The 22,448-nt window shown below is 40.4% G+C and overlaps 1 protein-coding gene across 6 annotated transcripts in view; it reads left to right on the top strand.

The window, feature by feature from the left end:
- The window catches only part of STRBP (spermatid perinuclear RNA binding protein), a 59,138-nt gene extending 38,312 nt beyond the window's left edge, over nt 1–20,826 (top strand). For 5 of the 6 annotated variants that reach the window (XM_071817385.1, XM_065854028.2, XM_065854026.2 and 2 more), the window contains 5 exons: nt 961–1,095; nt 1,970–2,110; nt 2,971–3,094; nt 4,450–4,494; nt 7,060–7,502. In XM_071817385.1, coding sequence (XP_071673486.1) covers nt 961–1,095; nt 1,970–2,110; nt 2,971–3,094; nt 4,450–4,494; nt 7,060–7,136 — 522 coding nt within the window. In that variant the 3' untranslated portion in view covers nt 7,137–7,502. Of the gene's footprint in view, nt 1–960; nt 1,096–1,969; nt 2,111–2,970; nt 3,095–4,449; nt 4,495–7,059; nt 7,503–10,658; nt 10,724–17,253 lie in introns of those variants that run through there. The other variant, XM_065854029.2, reaches the window with a different exon arrangement.
- Nucleotides 20,827–22,448: the final 1,622 nt, after the last annotated feature.

The raw sequence follows: 22,448 nt of genomic DNA, 5'->3' as shown, positions 1-22,448 counted from the left end.
GCAGCCATCTCGTCCTCATAAGACCATCAACTCTTTGAGATGGGTGTTGTCTCTTCTAGTCAGCTTATGTAGGGCATTGTGACTGGGACAGCTTTTTGAAATAACCACGATACTCCCAAGGCGCATGACTCCGGTTTTCCATGTTTACACTTTTGACACACTTTACTTTCTAAGGACAGGTCCTGGTATCAGGACTCCAGATCTTTATCCAAAATAAGATGTTGCTTTTGAAAACTTTGGTTTGATCCCTTCATTATCTTTTTCTTCACTAGCGAGTAGTCATTTGTAGCTGTAGCTGAGTGCACTCTGATGCAGGCTGATTTGCTGGTCCGCTGAGATCTCAACTTTACGTTTGTCGCATCCCAAACAGTTACAGATATTTCTGCTGAAACATGTGACCTGGGATGTGAGGCTCCTTCAGTCAGCTCAGGAGTGCCAGGACGTAATTAGATCGAGCAGATGTGTGCAAGGTTGAGAAGGCTAATCTCTCCTTTCAGTGATAAAGCCTTCGATTTCAAGGAACTTGACACCATGGCTTCAGCTTTGGATACCCTCAGGGCTTAAATTCCACGTGCAGTTGCTGTAGTGTTCGGTGCTGTGCGGATGCTGTGCCAGGCCACCAGGACAGTAGTTCGCACCAATGGAAATAAAGAGGGTGTGACTTCTTTTACAGTATTGTTTGTCTCGCTGCTCTATTTTAGAGAAGCGACTTCCCATCTGGTGTTCTAGCACAGCATGTCGTACTGAAGCCAAGGCAGCGTTACCTTTGCTGCAGGTCTGTTCTGGGAAGCCTTGCCGAGGCGCGTGGTGGGAGGAACAAGCTATTGCAGAGGCTTGACTGATCGTGCTGCCGTCTCTAAGTGGCTGCCCATGTGGCACCATAGGCCACAATGCTGTAGATGTTTGTCTGCATTTTGAAGAGATGAAGGCTCTAAAGCAACACTGTAAATGTCTCTCTAGGTAAGAACTCAGGGTCCTATACTCACAGCAAGTGGCAAAAACCCAGTGATGGAGCTCAATGAAAAACGAAGAGGTCTGAAGTATGAGCTGATCTCTGAGACAGGTGGAAGCCATGACAAGCGGTTTGTGATGGAGGTGAGTGCAACAGGGTTATGGAGTCATTGGTAGGTGGTTTTATTAACAGTGCTTCTGTCTTTGGAGTTGCTTGCTGCTACGGTCCAGACTTTTTGTGTTTTGTTTTTTGCAGTGCACATATTTGGTAGTGATGGTTTCAGATTTTTGTATCTCTCATTGCTGTTGTGGTGATTAGACCAGGGAAAGGAATGTCTTTGATGCTTTAGGAAGATACAGTAAGAATTAGAACTAGATTCTGACAGCCCCAAACTACATCATGTCTTGACATGAGGAGGAGGAGGGAAGTAGAAGATGCACAGCTTGACAGAAATATCTGATTTGCAAACATATTTGGTAACCTCATGTCAGTGACGTGATTCGAATCTCCTTTTGCCAGCTTACCAGGAATATTTAGAATAACAGTAGCTGTGGGTAAACTCATTTGATTTCTCTCCTTAATACACTTGTGCAATCTCTCAAGTAGCCCTGGGCTCTAAAGTTGTGTACATATAGTGTTGGCAATGATGTTGGTTTACGGGATTGATAAAGAGAGCCTCAAATGATCCTGAAACCCCTGTTCTGTAGTGATATCATTCATGTGTTGAGAAGCTCATGCATATTGGCTAAATTTAGTATCAAATAGATATACTGCTTGTACCTTGTCGAACTGCACCTGTACATTCCAGATTTCAGATATCTGCAATATAATGGTTCACAGGATCACTTAAGTATTCTTCATCAACTTCATCATATAGAAGCAATAGCAATTTGTCACATAAAACACTGAGGATTTTTTTTGACACATCAGCTCTTTATGGATGGCACATCAGTGAGCAGTGGTGCAGCACGGCGTTCCTAAGGATAAATACTCATAAACTCATGTCTCAATTTTCAGGTAGAAGTAGATGGGCAGAAGTTCAGAGGTGCAGGCCCAAATAAGAAAGTAGCAAAAGCAAGTGCTGCACTAGCAGCACTTGAAAAACTGTTTTCTGGGCCTAACGCAGCAAACAACAAGAAAAAGAAGATTCTTCCTCAGGTAAGAATTGTTATTTGCTTTTTAGACTGCTCTGTTATCACAGCTCTGGGTTGGTTATGATACAGGAACTTCTGCAGGAAACCACTGATTTCAGTCCAGTTTTATGCACACATGTAAGGTTTCTATTTTTATTCTTCTAAAATAACTGTAGTATAACGATATAATCTGATAGTTGGGACCATTTTGTGGGAAATATAGTAGAAAAGGATGCACAAAGAGAGGTGCTGAGGAGGTGCAGCGCGGTCAGTGGTTGATGCAGTGATGCTGTGAAGTCCCGTGTTTCAGCCCAGAGGCGCAGCGTGCTCCTTCCTGGAAGTCCTGTATAGCCAGCAGAGGCCTTCACTCCAGATTCTGGAGTAAGCTGAGATTTTTGCACTTTTTTGCACCTTTTCAGATGAGCCGTTTTGTTTGGCGAGGAAGACCTGTATAATAAAAAGCTTGGTCTTGTCCATTAGATTTAACAGCCACAATGATCTTTCAAATCTATTACGTTTGAACAGATCAGAAACTTATAAACAGTGGTTTTCCTCCAGCGGATTACAGTCTGAACTAAGCCTTGAGGATTACAATTTGTGTCTCTTGTGCAAATACGTTAGAATTAGATTTTCTTGTCATTTCACGCTGGAGCAGAATGTATCATAAAATACACTTGAAAAAGAAAGTGGTCACTTTTTTTTTTCCCTGTAAGTAATAATCACGTTCTCTAGGACAGGACTTTTCCATTCTCTATTCTGCCTTTAACAAGACTGGCACATCAGGCATGTTTGAAGAGATTTTAAAAGATGATTTAATGCAGATGGCCTTGTATTTCCAGCTCTGCTCTCACTTTCTGAATTGCTGTTTTTTATTCCTCTGGGCAGACTAAAGGGGTTGTCAATACAGCTGTTTCTGCAGCAGTCCAGGCTGTTCGAGGCAGAGGACGAGGTGCTTTAACACGAGGGGCATTTGTTGGGGCAGCTGCTGCAACTGGATACATAACACCAGGTAAGGCATGACACTAACAGTTTAATTTTTGTCTGTTGGGGTGTTCTTTTCCATGGATGTCAGTCACTTCTGCAAGAGCCCGAAGAGTTCCCCTTACTTTTCAAAGTGCATTGTTCTTGGTGACTCTGCAGTGTGTCTGAGTCTTGCAGGTGATGTGAAGGGAATCTAGGCATTGCTTTTTCTTGAGAATAAGGATCACAGATCTGTAAGAATGGGATGCTGGAGATTCCTTAGTCAAAGCAAATCCAGTAGCTTCCAAAAATAAAACTTATATTCCTCGTGCTCAAGTTTTTGGCTGACAGCCTGAGCTCTGATCACGCCCCTCAGCAGTTGACACGTGCTAATAGCAGAGCCCTCTTGTTTGGTAGAGCTGCTTCCTGGCACAATCGACAGCGTGTTGTCTTCATTGTTCCTGTATGTTGATGTAATTATAAATATTAAAAACCAGTAATTCATTTTTAATGGCTGTTAACATTGTGTTTGGAACTGTCTTTCTGCCCAAGGAGTCATTTATGAGACACTTTAACCTGCCAGGGGCATGCTTCTTGCCAGCATGGAATTACTCCAGAAATAGGTTTAATTTCCTACTCACTGTAATTGTTAAGCTTTTATTTGCCTTGGCCTTCACAGCTTATTTCTCTTCATCCCCTATTCTTCTCAGAAATCTCTTGCTTTTTGTGATGGACACAAATGATCCCACCAGAAAAACTGTAAAGCCTTCATGAACCAGTAAGATGTAGTAACCAAGACTGGTGTTACCACTGGTGCTTTTTGTCTCACTCCAGAGTTACGCTTAGTTCTTTGGAAAAAAATACACCATTCCCTGTTTGCCTTGAGGTGTTCAGATGTTCTTTGTGAAACTTTCTTTTGTCCATTAGAAATGGCAGAGAAAGCAGAACTCACAGGAGCGTTACTGATGATGATGTGTTTGCCATGTGTCTAGCACTCTGTTCTTTATAATGGAATTGAGGAAAATTACCATTCTTTGCATTAGACTGTATCTTTATTTTAGGAAGAACATAAGCAAAGATGGGATGTCTGGATCATGCCTGCTCCATGCTCGGACAATACAGACTTAAGGGCTTCAGTTGAAAGAAAACACTAATGAAATGAAATGTGTAATTTAACTCTCTGATCCTGAAGCTTAATAAAGTCACTGGGTAGCTCGTTCTTTAAGTGACCACGTAGAAGGATTTTAGTGTTTTCAGCAACATTTATACATATGAGTGCGAGTTGGTTTTCTCTGTGGTCCTGCCTCCTGTACCAGAAAGGGTTCCCCCCGTGTGCCGCCGTGCAAACGCTGTCTGCAGATGCTGCAGGAAATGAAACCCATCCCTTATCTGTTTATATTGCAGGCTATGGAGCACCGTATGGGTACAGTACAGCTGCACCAGCTTACGGTATGTATAGCCCAATAATTAAGTAATTAGAAATTATATCGAAACTGTTGTGGCAGTCGAAATGTGGCAGTCCAAGCAGAAATTCAGAGGTTAAAGTTCTTACACCATGACAACAACAACACTTTTATGCCATAACCTTGTGGTTCTTTTTTGGTTGGAGTAGCTTTTTTGCCTATGCTTTGCCTGATCTGTGGAAGGACTGCTTGTTCTAATTGCCTGTTCCCTTTCCTACTGAAACTGAATTGAAGTAGTTTTCCTACTATTTACAGCCAATCTGTGCTCCATTCAAAGACTACCGAAGGGCCTATTTCAGCCTCTCTGACCAATATTTATCTAAATGGCGTTACAGTAATGTTGAAATGTTTGTCCCCAAGTGTGAGTGGCTTGTGGACAAAGTTCCCTTAATGCTGTCAACTCTCTGAAATCTCCAGTAGAGTATGTGCATATACACCTCCCCTCCAGCCCCTGCAGGCTAAAGCACTGCTGCTTGGGACAAGCAGAATGGGGTTTGTGTAGCGGATACCGTTAGCATGCAGATTGCAAGGAAGCGAGGACATGGTAATTCACCACAAGGCTTTTGACTAAGAAACGTAGTGATATTAGGCTGGCAAAGCACTGCTTTCATGAAGATTGTAAATAAACTCAGAGAGCTCTGATGGAAGGGTTTTCTTAACTTGGCTTCTCCCTACCCGGCAGCTTTTTTTTTTTTTATGCTAGACTAACAATGCATACCTCTAACTGGCCCTTTTGGTTACTTTGAATGAGGTTTATGTGGCAATGGGAGCAAAGCAGTTTGGAGTCAGTGATATGTCCGGGCACACAGAGTGAGTCCCCCCGAGCCAGTCCCATGGCCTGGCCTGGCCCCGGCTGGGTCAAACCCTGCTGCTCACATCGCAAGTCGAGTACGGTTCTAGGCCTGCGGTTTTTCAGACAGGAAACTAAGCCTGCAATTTGCTATTCATTTTCTGGCTTTTGTAGCATTCATAATACTTGTTCCTCTCAAATTTGTATAGCTTGGGCAATACCAACTCCCCTGATAACATTATAAAAGTTTAAAATACTTAGAAACATTGATTTCATTACTTTATTTTAGAAGTACAAGCTAGAAACAGTGGAAGTTCACTTTTCTTGACTAAGATCAGCTTGGCCTATTTTATACTCCTGCAACGGAAAGGGGAAGGAGAATGTGCCCAAGGACAGCACTTAGACTGTGGGATTCTCCCTTCAAAACTGAAGCAAACCTCTCTGGTTTTAGAACTCGGGCCCTGTTGACTGGCCGTGTGCTTTAACACACAGCAGCTGACAGCCGTGTGTTCTCCTGGTGTTGCAGAACACGAGGAACAGCTACACATTTTCTCAAGGAAAAAATGAAAGGAAATTGAGTCAAGGGCTTACTTCATGATATAGATTTTTTTTTTTTTTTGGTTCTTTCCAAGCAGTAGGCACTGACTGTACCTAAGATGAGTGGTACCTGCACGCATGTATTTTTACAAGCAGGGACCCACAGTGACGTATGAGGAATCCTTTCCCTGCTGAAGGAAAGAGTACAATTGTTACCAGCTTTCCTGTCAGCTTTTCCTGCTTTTTTCATTCATTCATTTCTTCTGCTTTGTGGTTGTTTTGGTTTTTTTTTCTCATGATTCCTGTTTGGGGAGCTGTATTTTAATCACTTAGCTGTGTATATGTGACATATCACTGACTTCAAAGCATTGTGGAAGTGAATGCCCCCATTTTTCACATAAAGAGTTTCTGGTTTTAATGTCTTACGATTGTGATGCGAAGTACTGGGATAATGCTTTTTGGCTGTAAGGTAAACATGTCTCTTTGCCTTTGTAAGCTGTTGCATGTTGGGAAACTTCACTTTGATCATCTGGTGCTCTGGAATACCTGCTGTTGCTGCTTTGTGATTTCTAAATGGATACATAGGTTAAATACTAGAATTTAAATAGGCAAGATCAAAAACACCTTTTAATTGTGCAGAAGTTTGCGAGGCCACAAGAACTCTGTAATAATCATGAAATCAGGCAGATATTAATCTTTCCAGATTTGCCGCTTCAATACAGGAGAGGAGATGGAGAATAATGGAACAGATGCAGAACTTAGTGTAGGTGCTTGATTTTTGGCTGACCTACCTGGATGCTTATCAAAAGTGCTCAACAGTTTCCCTGTGAGTTCCTTTATGCACAGCAGTGCCTGTCTAGAGTGTCTGCAACTGTAATTGGCCTATGAAATTAACTCAGAGCATAGAATGAGATAGTAGAGATGAATTATCATGGAGATGATGAAATAGAGCTTCAAGTCCAAGCACACTCTCTGCTTTTGAGAGTTCTGCTTACTTTAATTTTACCAAACACCAAAACAAAAATAAAAGCAAACATTAAGCTCATCGTCTGTTGGAAATAGTGCCAAGTGTTGAAGTTTTACTGTTTATGGGTCTCTGCACCCTAAAATCACATTGATTGACTGATCTGGAAAAGGTTAATGAGAACAATACTGTAAGCTCTTGTCTGACTTTTTTGGATCACTAAACTTATTTGGAGTCCTCTCCCTTTCTTCTCTCTGTAGGTTTACCCAAGAGAATGGTTCTGTTACCAGTTATGAAATTCCCAACATATCCTGTTCCCCACTACTCATTCTTTTAGCAAATGGCAGAAGCTAATTCCTATTGATTGAACAACACAGTACAGTACAGAATGTTAGAAGAAAAAAAGCCTTTTTATCCTGTTTTCTTTGAACACATACTTGAGCAAAGTCATTTGTAAAGAAACATCTTTTTCCTACTTTTTGATTTTAACAAAATGCAAATTTAGTTCTCTAAAACTTGAAAAAAAAATGTTCTGTGAAATGTTACCTCATTTTCAAATAACTTATACCAGCCTTCTGTTATAGGGAAGAACTAGAAGCTTAAATCTTACGTTTTAAATGAAGTATCCGATTATGTAAAATTAAATTTGTGAAGGATGTATAGAATATAAAACACTGATCACAAATAAACTGTTTTGTTGTAACACGAGAGTACTGCCTGTTTCCTCATGCAGTCACACAGCCTCAGTTAATGACCTGTACTTGCTGTAGGGTTATTAAATGCAGGGCACAGTTACTTAAAAAGATAAAAATTAGAAAAAAAACCCCCACACAATAGAAACTTCACAGTTAACATTTAACTTTGTAAATATTATGTTGTGTAATAAACTTAGTAAAATATGGGTTAAAATATTGTTTTATCTTATTTTTTATAGTTAAACATCAGTACCTGAGTTTCCTCGTAACCTTTGAGATCAGCATTACTGTGAGTTTAGACACAGTCTTAATTATCCAGGAAGGCTTTTCACTCATACACGAAATACTGAAAAACAAACAAAACCAATGAAGTTAATCTTAGGCCGTTTCTCTGTATTAGGTTGCATTCTGTGAAATAAGTATTAAACAAGGGAAGCTCCCACAGAAGGACTCTTGTTATGTAATTCCAGAGATGCACAGTTAAGTCTGTATTGCCCAGAGAAAGGACAACAGTAATGTTCCAATCAGTTTCTTTAGAGCTCAAAAAACTGACTTGTTTTCCTTTCTTTTCTGTTTCTACAAAAAAAGAAAAAAAAAGGAAGAAAAAAAATTAAAAAAATTGCACTTGTTCTTGTGGCCTTCTTCACTTTCAGATTGTCTGCCCACACTTGATTTTCCATCCACCATTGCTACAGAAAGCATTTGAGTTGTCGATCTTATATTAAAACAAAGGCTTCTTCTTTCCCCCTTACATGTATAAGAATCTAAAGCAGCAACAAGGTCCCCATGGAAACTTGCTATTTAATTGTCCCAGTTCTTGTTGAGTGCTGCTGTGAAAAGTGACACACTTCAGCCATAGGCCAGTACTTCTCGAAGGGTTGGTGCTCAAAGCGAGGGAATCCTCTTGGCGCCGAGGAGCGCGTGCACCTGTCTGCAATTCCAGGACAGGCCCCAGCTCCACGACTTCTGCATTAAAAGCTGCTGCGGGCTCTAACGCGGGTGCCAAGTAGTCTTTATTAAGGTATCACCCCACAAAATAAGCAGCGTTGTTGGTTGCACTTCTCTACTCGGACCTCACCCATTGCTTTTCAGTAGGTTTGCTTTAGTTCAAGCTCTTTTAAAGATTTGCCTTGATGCACTCTGTTCTCCAACAGACTCCGCTGCTGAGGCGGGGGAGCTTTGTATATCAAGAGAGTGTAAGAACGGTGCTTAAAGCAACGTAAAGTTCCTCTTCCCCTACACCCCCCATTATAGGCAAAGAAACATTAGAAAAGCTTAATAAGCTGTGGCTTATGTAACAAGCTGCTTTTTTTTGGAATTAACTGCAGCTGTTAAGCTAAGTATTTGTGCTGAGGAATGTGTTTACATCTTAAATGGTTTTTCTTTTGCCATAGCTCTAACTTTCGGTTGGTGTTGGTGGTACTTTAATAAAAATTGTAGGTGTATTGACAAGTAGCGGTGAGCCTGCTGTCGTCATCCACATGTTAGTGTTGAAGAGCAGGGTCTTGGGGATGTCGTCACACGAGTGGTGCTCGTAAATCACAATGTATTTTGCTGGCCTATGGATGAAAGGAAGCCATCACGGAGCAGAAAAAGCATGGCTGATAAGAGCCCATTTTTCTTAATCAAATATTCATTAAAGGAATCTTGCCTCTGCACAGATTTCTCTCCCTCCTCCCCTTTTGGAGTTCCCCTGATTGGCAACTGTTTGTAGCTATTTTTTTAAACCCCAGCTTTGTAAAATTTTCAACAAAATATTCTCTGAACCAATTCTATACAATGAACATTCATAAGCTGAGTAACTTGCTCTTATTTTAAAACCAAGGAGGGCGCTATGCTCTTTTCCAACATGATGGCAGTCATTTCAGATGATTTATAGAAGTCATTTTTTATTTTTGTCATTTGTTGGGAGTTACTAACCACATTGTAAACTTGCCCCCTTGCTGCATATTTTACATTTCTCTGCTTTACTGAAAATATGAATGAGCTGTCAGTTCTTTGTTTAGAAAGTGGTAACCTTGGAAGTGTTAGATGTTTCAATACCTTCATAGAATTCAAAGTGCCCATTTTACAATGAAAATTCCACTTGCAGCTGAAAGAGCAGAGAAATTTAAATGGAGCTTTAGCTTCAGCCAGTCTCTCTGAAATTAACATGAAGTTTTTGCTTCTCTGCTCTTTTCCCACTGTAGGTGGTTTTTTCATTGACAGTCCCTATTGCCAGCCTCTCAGCATCGCACCTTTTATTATTCACTTGGGCCCTCAAGATTTCTTCTCTGACTTCTAGAACCATCAGGTTGTGTGGCTCGAAATGGCATTTTGTACATGTCTTAAAAGCAAGAACGTGGCTCGTTTTGAGATTTCTCAACTTCAGACGTGGAATCTCAACTTTTTTCCTTCTTTTTTTTTTTTTTAATGCTTTTTCTCACTTGTGGAATTTCGTTCCATTTAACGAAAAGCAATACTTACTCCAAGCCACAGTCCTTTCTTTGGGTACATAGCAATAGATGTGTATATACTTCTGAAGGGCAAGATGGGTGTGGTGGGGAGCGGGGGGGGAACAAGCACGAAACCAAGCAACAAAACCTAGCGGAGTGCCTGCTTTAAGCAGCGAATGCTGCACTTTCACTAGCTAAGTACTTTACAATTTTAATACTATATTTGCATGGTTCCTATAAAAATTGCTACAGAGACTTGCAATGGTCACTCTTGCAGCAGTAGTGCTTCGTACCATTGTGCACGTCTGCGGACATGAAATGTAGCAAAAAGGCAGAAGAAAAAACATAGAATATATTTTTTTTCCAAAATCTAACTAAATGATGTATTCTCTCCCTCTTCCCCACATGGTTAAATGAGACACAAAAAGGGCAGGCCTGAACTTGACTTCCCAATAGATTGCTTTTGTGTCTCTTAAAATCACCAGTGATAGGAAAACATAGTTATCTGGTAAACATCCAGTTCAAAAAACTTTGCTGCTATAAATTTACTGAGCTTTTTCCTCTTAAATATTTGTATGTTGACATTTTGAGACTGTGAATCAGCAATAACTGAAAGGTGATTTTTTTTTTAAATGGTATTGGAACATCTATATGTTGCAGCTTAAGACTTTTAAGCAGTTTTCAGCAGGTTAATACCACTTTATTCTCATTCTCTCCGGACCTTCATAGCCATATGCACTTGTATAAAATAAGCAGAAATGTAGTGACTGTAAGCTGAGATCGTGATATAAAAGGTAAGAGATTTTATTTTCAGCTTAAAGAATATTTTTATTGCTTTTTTTCTAATAATCTCATATACCTGTGACAATCTTGTATATGGCATGTTTTTATTGTCTTGTCTAACTAAATGTTTGAACAGATAATACATAGGTCTGAATTCCAGCTTTGTATTTTTCAAGGCCACTTCAAATACTCCCGTTTCAGTTAAAAAAGAAAATATTACTTAACACTTTTAAGAAATCGTTTGGGTTTATCAACAGACTGTTCTCCTTCAAAGATTCTTCTCTTATGTAGCATTAAAAGCTGTATTGATGCCCTGTGTGTCAGGCACTACCCTCCCTGCATACCTGGGGAGAACATTTGGGGAGGTACCAAACCACAGCCATGGCTGCACCGAAAGCTGCACCATGGTTATCAGGAATGTGTGATATTATCTAACTGATAGAGAAATTATTTCCCTAAACTATTAAACTCCAAATGCAGAATGAAAGACTTTGATGATAATACAGTTAAAATCTGCAGAGATCAAATTGCATTAGGCCCAATTAATTAATGAAGCAGCCAGGTTTGCTTCCCTCTGTGGGTGCAGTGGGAGGAGAGGAAGGCAGGCAGTGATTTAACTCTGCATGAGTAATTTGCTTCGCTGTCATTTTCTAAGGCTAGAAATTAGGATACAGCCACCCATAAATAACTATTTTTAGTTCTGTAGTAAATGTTTCACCAAATATTTTACTTGGATTAAAATTGTTTTGGATTATGACCTATATGGTGCACATGATATGTGTACTTTTAAAATACTAGTGTGGGTTTTTTTAAATTTGCCTTTATATAACCTTGTGTTATGCAAAGTTGCATAGTACAGTACTGCACAATTGCAGTACCTGCAGTATTTGAAGTTGCTGGAAACAACTTTTTTAATATAAAAAAGGTTAAAGGGGGGGGTGGGGGGGGCAAAAGGAAGGGAGTTGATGATGTTGTATTATTAATAGCATTTTAGGGTCTCAGTTCAGAGATGAAAGCATTAAAAAACCCTGACTGATCACAGTTTATACTGATGTAAAACAGGAAAACACTTGTTATGGAATATATAGTAGTATATCAGGCCCAGAGCTTGTTGTTTTGCATCAAAATATAACAGCAAAAATAAACTAGATTTCATTTCAGTATTGAAAACATCTAGTTCAGTAAATAACTGCATGTGTAGGTTATCCATAACTCAGGATATGTCTGGATAGAATTCATAGCCAGATATAGAAAGATAGCTGTTAAATATTGTTAGCTTTGCTGCTCTTGGCAGAAAACTGATCTTGCAAGTGGCCTATACATTTGCACCTGGGGAAATGAACTTCGGGAGCCATGAAAGCACAGAACCATTTGATTACATTTGCAGGTGCAAGTGATGAGCCAGTAGAACGTCCTTGCCATTTGGTGGTGCAGATTTGCACCTTGAAGATAACAGCAGATGAAAACTTGGGGCTTGGTCTGAAGCTCACTTAAAATTCAACTCATTCTTTCAGCCTGTCAGGCTTAGCAGTGCTGACAGCGGAGCAGCGGGCTGCTCCGTTTCCTTCACAAGACAGTATTTTTTATGCGTCAAGGCAATGTTAAGGTGCATTATAATGAACTTCTCTGGAGTATTCTTTCCTAGGCTTAACTGATGCCAGCCTGACAAGCACTGTCCAGTTCAAGGACTGATTAATAAAATGTCTTGCTGACTCATTTGATCTGTTTCTTTGTGGCCTGTACTTGGCAGCTTAAACCATTTGTATTGGTTTCCATCAGGAGTGCTTTGACTATGGATTTCCGTATTTTTCTGTCATTACCCTTTTAACTCTAATAATCCTAAGATTCCACTCTTCTCCTTTTTTAAAATTCTCGCTTTGTTGGATCTTCTTTTTTTCACTGAAAAGGTATTAAGTTTCTCTAATACGTTTTTGTTCATCATGCATGTACTTACGTACGAAATTTGTCTCCTTGCTTATGCTGCCCCCTTCTCAGTAGGAGAGACACCATTTCCTGACACGTGAAATACCCAGTGTACGTAAGACTCCCAAATCCTGGGGTTTGCAGCCACTTGGAATCAGTGATCAGATCCTAAGGTGCAAGATTGCCTAGGAACCTGTCTCATTGCTGGGCCACTCTCCATCATCTTTGTCAAGTCTTGGGAAATGGGAGAGGTGCCTGAGGACTGGAGGAAAGCAAATGTCACTGCAGTCTTCAAAAAGGGCAAGAAGGAGGACCCGGGTAACTATAGTCGTGGTCAATGGGGCGGAGTCCAGTTGGAGGCCTGCATCTAGTGCAGTGCCTCAGGGGTCAGTACTGGGGCTGGTATTATTCAATATATTCATCAATGATTTGGACGAGGGAATAGAGTGACTGTCAGCAGGTTTGCTGATGACACCAAGCTGGGAGGAGTGGTGACACTGGAAGCTGTGCTGCCATCCAGAGACCTGGACAGGCTGGAGAGCTGGGCATGGAAAAAATTAATGAAATAGAACAAGGGCAAGTGTAGAGTCTTGAATCTGGGCAGGAACAACCCCAGGTTCCAGTGTAAGTTGGGGAATGACCTATTAGAGAGCAGTGTAGGGGAAAGGGACCTGGGGGTCCTGGGGACAGCAGGATGACCATGAGCCAGCACTGGGCCCTTGAGGTTTTCTTCTAGAAGTCTCCTCACAGAAGCAAGGTCTAAAGTGCCTTTTCTGTGAGACTAGAGGTCTATTTTATGGCCGAGCTTTGTATTTCTGGGTATACCCAGCAGCCAAACATGTAAACCTAGTTAAATATGTTTTGTGCAGCTGCTCATATTGTTGCCTATTTTGTGGTACCTTTTCAGTGAAGCAGAAATGTCATAGCTTGAATTTCTGATTCATGGAAAATAATTCCGAAAAAGTTCCTTTCAATTAGTACATATATAAATAGGACACCAGGGAAAGTCTGCCTGTACACTTCCCACCTTAGCTCTAGTTTTAGCTAACCAGATGATCGGGTGTATTTTGGGAGTATTTGGGTGTCTGACGCTTAAAGGATTAAAAGAAGCCAGAGCTTGACAACAAGAATTGACCTGGTTAACGTGTTGTCTGTGTTGGAGGTGAATGGCATTACCATTGACTTTGGAAGAACAACTGGTGAGCTTCAGTTGTCTGCTTGGAGGAGGAAAGTGAGGCTGTTTACAGAATGGGGAGATTAAAATATAGATTGTTCCATTGTTACAACGGCATTTGTTTGCCTTTAGCTGCTCTTGCATATGAACCTGTAATCGGTAGGTACTTGCCTTCTTGCAACTGTGAATTTTGAAGAAGTAATCTGTTTAATATGGCAGGATTTCTTTATTTAGTCATATAAATGTATTTAATAAGGTGGGACTTCCTACTTTGCTAGCCATATGAGAATTCTCCAGACACATTCTATCTAGAGAAGGTTTTAAGGCAAGCAGATTGGTTTGGAGGGCTTGGCTAGCTGCTTCCTGCCATCCTGGCCCCTCTGCCAATGCTTGCTGGCTTCCTTAAGCACACGTTCAGGAGCTGGAACATGGAGACCTTACTGCTGGGCTTTGTGCCAGCTGGATGGAGAGGGGCCTGCCTACGCTCACCAAGGGAATGTGGAACATGCAGCCTCTGTTGCCCCAGCAATTTCTGTTGGACACAGTGCACCATCCAGCCCTCACAAAGGCAATTTAGTGCCTGGGTAGGTGGTTTCTAATCTGTCTAATTTGCTGTCATGTAGCCAAAGTGAGCTAATTAGGTGATTCAGCAATTGTCATGGCTCCCACTTAATGTGCTTTAAACCCTGCTGCCATGACTTCCAGTGCAACTGAATACCTTTGCTTCTGTGAATTCTGTCTTCCTTCCCTGCCTTTTCTGATCATCTTCTCTAACATCCCAGTAAAAAACTGATTCTCTCGAATTACAGAACTTTTACATAGAAGTTTCTAGATTTCTTAAAAACCTTTAATCAGCCTATGAAGATCTTCAGAGAATCAAGTTTTCCTGCAAATATTTCAACTTACTCATGTGCCAAGGGACTATTTCTACTCATTTAGAAAGATCTGTGAAAACTGATCTGGTAGCTCTGACCACTGGAGACTAGGATTCTTTCTATGATAACACTTGCCTTCTGGTAGGAAAAAAAGATATAAAGTGTGTCTTAATAAAAAACTATCTTGTAGCCACTGAAAGAACTTAACTGGGGAAAAGTGCACAAATCTAAAATTATTTGAGACTTTTTGCTTCTCAGAAAGGGTGACAGAACACTGGACCAGGCTGCCCACGGAGGTTGTGGAGTCTCCTACTCTGGAGACATTCAAACCCGCCTGGACACCTTCCTGTGTAACCTCATCTGGGTGTTCCTGCTCCAGCAGGGGGATAGGACTGGATGAGCTTTCGGGGTCCCTTCCAATCCCTGACATTCTGTGATTCTGTGAAGAGAAGTCTCCTGTTTGCTGGCTGTTCAACTGTGGAACATCAAACTTTTGGTACTTGTTCTAAAACTCCAAGATAGCAGTAAATGTGAACAGCTTTAATGTACCATCTCTGATCCAGTCCCAGCAATGTCTTGGAGAGTGAGCCTGGCAGTCTCTGTCTTTTCAGTCACCCATCCCCTGAAAGAAAGTGTCCCTTGCTTCATTTGTAATTCAGCATCTGTACTTCTGAGAGCTTGTAGATCACCACAGTCTGAAGGTGGGATTCCTGAACATCTCTCCGGAAGCGTATAAATGAAGACCCATCAGACAATATAGTATTTCAGTCTTTACTCAGACAAAATTATAAGTTTCCCTCTGTCTCTTTTGCTTGGTAGTATTATTCAGTATTAGAACTTCTTGCCTTTAGCTAAATTCTCTCTAGACAGTTGCCTGTTACTTAATCAAGGGAAAAAATATATCCCAGCTTCAGATGAGTTCCAAGTCACAGAAGCAGCTTATAAAACCAGCTACTATTTCCGGTGGCTCTGGGAAACGGCACAAGAATCACAGAACTCTGCTGCAGTGGATTCTTTTGGATACATGATGAGATACGTAAATATGAAGTTCAGATTGCTGTTCTCAGGCATTAAGCTGACTTAGGACCTCTCTGGCATCAGAAGAACGAAAACGAGCTCTCTGCTTGACTCACTGAGGAGTTCTGTAAGAATGGTTGTACCATCTTAAAAAACAGTAACTCAGCTCAAATGTTCAGGATACGGGCCCTCTTGGGCTTCCTGCTGAATAAATCTATTGAAAAATGAGATACTTTATTGACCTGTTTAAAGCAAAGCAAAGGGGTATTATAGTTGTGTCCACTATCTATAGTATATGAGATGGCTGATCTAGCAGCTCATTGATTTCATTCTTCTGTTTTAGCACATCTAGTTTGCTGTGAATCTGATCCCTACTGTAAGGTGAAAATTCTGTTAACAGTCATTTTAGAGCAATTAACTGGAGAAACTCAGCCCTGAAGTCCTACACCTATGGACTGTGGCAGCAGTTTTCACCTGTACTTTCCCTTCAACATTAACCACTAGTAATTAAGTGTTTGACATTAACAGAATTGTCATCACAAAGCTGTTTTATTAGTTAACACCAGAATTTATGTCTCCTTAGCTTTATTTGTCTCATCTAAATCCATACCTATTTATGTCCACGTTTTCTAGTGCTCTGAAGCATCTTCCTTTTTCCCATTCTGCTCATAGAAATGGGACTGATTCAGTTGTTCCTTTGTAACTGATGTTTAAGATGATATGAAACCATGAGTAGGACAGATATGCCTGTTCTTCTAGTCTGGGGTCTTCTAGGAGAAAGGGTGCTGCTTCTGCTAGGCCTGTCTCATACTGTGTAGGCAACACAATGCCATACCAGAAGTAGCTGTGTGAGTTCGTAAGAGAAAAGGTTAATCATAGTATAAGATATAAATTTAGGAAAGTGTTTTTTTCTCCAATTCCTGTGTGTATGAAACATTCAGACCACATGTTTACCTTGACATTTAAGAGGAGTTAAATGTCCAGAAGTGGTATGTGGAGATGTGTGTAGTTCTAAAGCAAGTTTCTTATTTTAGATGTTGTTTTATCTTTTATTTGGTGCCTTAACTCTGAACAATCTAAGGTCATATATACTGTACTTTAAAACAAACCATCAAGTCTACAGAAACTGTTGCAAAGACTGAAGCCTTCTCAGTGGGAGAGTTCTCTTCCATGTTTAATTAATAATCCATTGATAAACAAGAGTTGCAAGAATTTAAAAGCACGTAAAAATTTTAACCACAGATTGACAGTGAATTTATCTGATTTCCAACTTCAAAAGTTTGTGGCAGTAAGCAAATGGAAGGTACAGTCTCTTCTAAGCTGAGTAAGTAAACAACATCAAAGTGTTTCACAGCTAGCCAGAAGTGCATGTTTGTGAAAACCTCTTGACTGTTATCTCTACTTGAACAAATTACACTAATACTAGAAGGCATTAATTGAATGTAACTGGCTACCTTTTGTTCATTGGTACAGGGGATTTGGAATAAGTAAGAATTGCAATTAGTTTTCAATTCCAGCATAGACTTAAGCCTCATTCCTGCCTCTTACCTAGATCTAGAAGCTCCAGGTGCCTTATGCTGCCTTGCGTTCGTGTAGTGCCGCTCCTACTTGAACACATGCCTGCTGAATACATCTGGTCCTTGTAGAAGAGACTGAGGCAAGAGAGAGCAAGAAAAGAAAACAATGAAGCTAGAATGCCCTTCTCCAGCACTAAAGGTTGAGTACTGTAGATAGGAAGTTGGCAGGAATATTGCACTGCCTTTTCCAAGTCTGTTAATAGAGTCTGTGGTAGAACCAGGAGATTTATGTCTGCTTTGGTAAACCAGGAGCCTCAGTAAACTAAAAGGAGGGGGGAGATGGTATTGTTTTTTCAAGAGTTTATAAGAAATTAGATAAGAGTTTTAAGCTAGCCATATAACAGACCAAAAAGCTGCTAGTCATGGTACTACAGGAAATTAATTTATTTTTTTTCTGTTCAGTAAACAAGCCCAGGACAGAAGGTTTTTCAGAGGAGGAAGAACAGGAAAATTCCAATGAACAAATTACATTTCCTGATGCAGCCCTGTCCAAAATAGGGAGGCTGCTCCAGGCAGTGTATATAGCATGCAACTGAATTTTGGGAAGGCAAGGAAAGGAATAATAGTAATTTCCGTAAAGGATTACTAGTAACTTATTTTCACAATGCCCACAGTACTGTAGACAACTTGCTTTAACACAGAACAGCATGGCAACAAGGAAAAGCAGATACTGCTTCCACATCTACATGTTGTAATGTACATATTTCAGGTCACCAATGTTGGTGTAACTAGTTATGACAAAGTACGTTCATCTTACCAGAAAAGCATCTTTTGACATTCTATCCACTTCTATTTTTTTAAGCTAGAAGGGAGTTAATTATAGCATTCAGCTGTTTCGAAGGGAGTAGAGCAGAAGGTAAGTTTCAACTTCATACTTCGAAGCTGCTATGAATAAGTTGGTTAACAGTGTTCCATGGAAACAACCTGATATATGTACTTACTTTCTTTGTGCTCATTTCTGTGTTCTTAGAAAAGCACAAGCTTGTGTAAGAATAATCAATACAAAGTTACTCAGGGTACTGTGTCATCTCAGCAGTGGACACTAACTGCATTTTAAGTCAAGAAGCACATATAAATCAAGCTTAATTAAAAGGAACAGACCATCTTGGCAGGTTTTGCTTTTCTACTGGCACTGTTACAATTTAACGATCTATGCATACGGAAATGTGTGTATTGCGCACTCCCAATAGCTCTTATAGTTCTGTAAGGGCATCCTGTAAACTAACACAGTAAAATACAGTCAGTGTAGGAGAGCGCGTATTCTTCTTCCGTGATTTCCATGAAGAATTGTTTATAAGATGACAGTGATATTGCTCAAAGCAAAATAATGGTGGGCTAAAGAACAGCATTCAGAGCGGTACAGCTTTTGAAAAGTTAGCGATATGAATTTTATTATGAAAATTCTGATTTGCTGTACAGATTATTTCCTGTGTTTCTAAACTAGAATCACTGCTTCCTTGCTCAAAATAACAGGATAAAGACAAGTGTAGTTTTCTAATAGCATCTATTGCATGGAAATATACATATACTGGAAGAAAACAGAGGCTGTACTGCAGAGAGCATAATCAACTACAGAGCCATTCTCTGGGCAATGCTGCATAATTTAAGAGTGGGTAAATATGCCTTCAGGGACAACACGACACAGATGTTTAAACTGAAAAGACTGCAAAAGAAAGCCTCGAAGCTTTGTCCAGTCATACATTTATTCTTCCCTGAAAAAAGGGACATATACACTCATATGCGCTTAGTGAGTTGTACATCAGACATCACAAAGGTCCTTAAGGACAAATGTGTTAAAGCCAGTCTCCTTTTGGACAGAAAAGGGAGGAAGCTGACTCTGTCTTCCAGTTCCAAAGTGCAGTGTCCTATTTCTGATCCTAACCCGAAGTCAATATTTATTGATCAAACTGACTAAGCGTTTTAGGTTGACAAGCTCTCCATGAAGCAATTCTGTTCTCCAGCTTCTGCAGGGGCCAACAACTGGTGCTTAACTACTACTTCCACTCCAGAATGTCACCTGTCCTCCAGCTGTCCCAGAGCCATTCTGGGACACTTGCACTTCAAAGAGAGCAACACTGCTGTGGGGGGGCTCTCAAAAGCACTGAAATACAACAGCAGAGCAATCCCCATGGGCTGTATGCTTTTAAAGTCCTGTCCAGTTCTTGGTGACAAAGTTGAGCATGAAACCTGTACTGCCAAATGTACCGGCCCCTTATTGAGAAGGACATCTCTGGGAAGCAGCGATTGTGAGGAAAGGCTGGTGTTTTCCAAGGCCAGCTCATGCATTGTTGGGTTTTTGGGTTTTTTTGGTTTTTTAATAGTTGAGTTTCCACTCACCAAAAATCACCATTGGTCAAATCCATTAAAACAATTACTGCTAATTTGGGCTAAAACATCCCCCTTGTATACCGCAAACTACCACCACACATCCATCTAAAGAACTCTTAAGCAAAGAATGCTCAGGAGGCAGAGCCCTACCAACAGTCTGCACACAAGAAGGCAGACGGGAAATCTGGCAGTCCAGCATGATGTTATTTTTCTGATGGCAATTACTTCTACAAGACAAGGAAAAGACAGAGGCAGTGCTTTGGGGCAGTGTTTCATGCTCAGCAAGTTTGTAGAAGGAAGGAATGCAATTCTATAAATCACTTGTACTGTATTTCTGTTTCTAGACTTGAATGAATTTCACTTTTCCTTTGTGGGTCAGCATAGTAAACATTAAAGAAAAGGTCTATTTTTCTAAATCTCTTTCACCAATAGAGGTCTGACCTGCAGCCAACAGATGGATTTATTTATCCACAGAGGGACAGTGTTTATTTTTACACTAAGGTTGGATATGGCATGGAATAAAAAGAAGTATGACCTTTGAACTATCTAAACCTGAAACACTAGAGCAAAGTCCACAAATGAGTAATATGCTGGACAATTCCATCTTTCTTCCCAGTAAATCTCTCTCAAAAGAAATTACCCAGAATTAAACTTCCAAATGAAGTACAGGAGATCCTTGTGGTCTAATTACAGCCTACTTTCAAAATATTTAAGATTTCTCCCGATTTGTAATCTGTAGAGAACAATGACAAACTATTCCTGACTATACTGTAAATAAAGCAACTTCAAATAAAGTAATTCGGTGACAACCTTAGCTATTTATAGCATTTAAAATGTAATCTGAACATTCAAATTGTCTTAATTTGGTAGCAGTTGAGTGGGAAGAAAAATAACTGCACACTGAATTTTAAATTGAGCCGTATCTACTCACTAGCCAAAAAAAGCCTGCAAATGTAAAGTAAATGGAGTGCTCTTTGTACATTAAGTAAGTTGCTTCCTCACGTGATGCTGTACCCTGTACACTTGGCTTCATTTGGCTTCTGTGTTGTGGTGTGTACGCCAGCCACTGTTATTAACTGTACACAACACTTCAATCTGCACTGTAATCTTGGTTCATTTGCCACTGATTGTAACCCAATGCTACAGACTTCTCTGTATATAAAACCGTAACCATGTCCCATTTGCTTCCAATAGCACACAATAAAGGCTTATCTCTGTAAACAGAAATTATGGCTATATGACTGGGTTGAGCTTTTTTTTGTTTACAGTGAGGAAACTGGCTTTAAGGATTTTTGAAGCCTGGGAAGCCAAACCACCGAAGTCCTTTCTACTGTAGTCAGGTAATAGGCTCAGCAGAAAATAGAGACAGCACTTCCTAAGGTTGCAGTTTTATTAGGGATTATTATTAGCAAAGTGGTGACTTTGAGATGTAAACCTAAAGCACATTCATGCAGTAACAAGCAGGATGCATTCCTTCACAAATATGGCATAGAGGACACAGGACTGAATTGTGCAAGGGCTGCTGCACACAAATACGACCGGCCATTAGCCAATGGAAGCGGCAACAGCAAAGCCCAGAGAAGGCTGTGATGAGACTAGCCAAGACGGCTAAAAAAAGGAAAGAAAGGAAAAACAAAGGAAAAAACTCATTGTCTATTTTCTTAAAAGATACATTGGATACATAAAGAACGAGTAAGGTTCTCTCAAACTTTTTTTCTTCTCCTGCCCCGCTCATTTCACTCTATTTTCTAAACATTCAATTCCTGTGGTCCCAGTTTGTCCCCTGAGGTCTGAACCAAATCTGAGCAATTTCCTTGTCCAGAGCCATTGAGGGCAAGAGTTGAGGATACCAGAAGAATTGTGTGGTTCTTGCAACTTACATTAAACTTTACACGATTTACTGGAATATACAAGTATGGCCAGTTGCCTGGAGTTACAGAACAGTTTTACTCTAGAAGGGAAGATAGAGAAGTCATTTTATCATATGCCCTTATATTTTCTTGGAAGTGTTTCTTCTGGTCTGTAATTCAGCATTTCAAGTCTCAGTGCAGAGGTCATTAATCAAATTCAGAGGAGATCAACCTTGAGGAAGGATTAAAAACTGCTGTGAGCTGATTAAAGCTGAGATTGCTCTTAATAAACTGTGATGTATGGAACCCCACAGCTTAGTATATACGACAACCAGAATAAGACTTGGTGCACTCATCAAAATAGTGTGCAGCCACCTGAGTGTGCTGTTGTGGGGCAAACCAGTCAGTCATGCACGAAAGAACTACTGAGGGACCACTGTACCAAAAACCACTAAACCATGCGTCACTTAAAATTCAGAGCTGCATCAAATATTTAGCACACAAGATCCACAAAGAACTGAACACAGTCAGTTAAGAAAACATCGTTAACACTCGGCTGAAACTGAGGTCAGTTTTACTCTAAATATCAGTATAATACTGTACCTATGTACATGCTTAACATTAGCAAGCTTATTAAGAGGTCATTCAGAAAGCTACCTCAGGATTATCATCTCGGAGGTGCTGAGAAGGCTGACAGCTCTTCAGCAGAAGCCTGGCAATGGCTGGTCAGTGACAGCTCGTGACAGGAGCTGGGCCCACTCCAGCAGCTGACTGACATTCTGTAGCCTCACAGGAATGAAACCAGGGGTAGATAAGGGAGGAGTAATACAATACTGACTAGACTGAACAATGAGGTGGGCACCTCGATCTCGCCTCACTGTGCAACTGCCTGGTATCTCCTACTTAGTTTTATTCCCATCCTGCTGTAGCCAACCTAAACTTGCCCACGTAACTTCTAAAGACATTAAGAGATCAGAGCAGGCTGTTGAGCT

The sequence above is a fragment of the Patagioenas fasciata genome, chromosome 20 (genome assembly GCF_037038585.1).
Source record: "Patagioenas fasciata isolate bPatFas1 chromosome 20, bPatFas1.hap1, whole genome shotgun sequence".
Taxonomy (NCBI): domain Eukaryota; kingdom Metazoa; phylum Chordata; class Aves; order Columbiformes; family Columbidae; genus Patagioenas; species Patagioenas fasciata.
The sequence above is the reverse complement of the archived record's forward strand: the minus strand, read 5'-3'. Positions and strand labels throughout refer to the sequence as shown.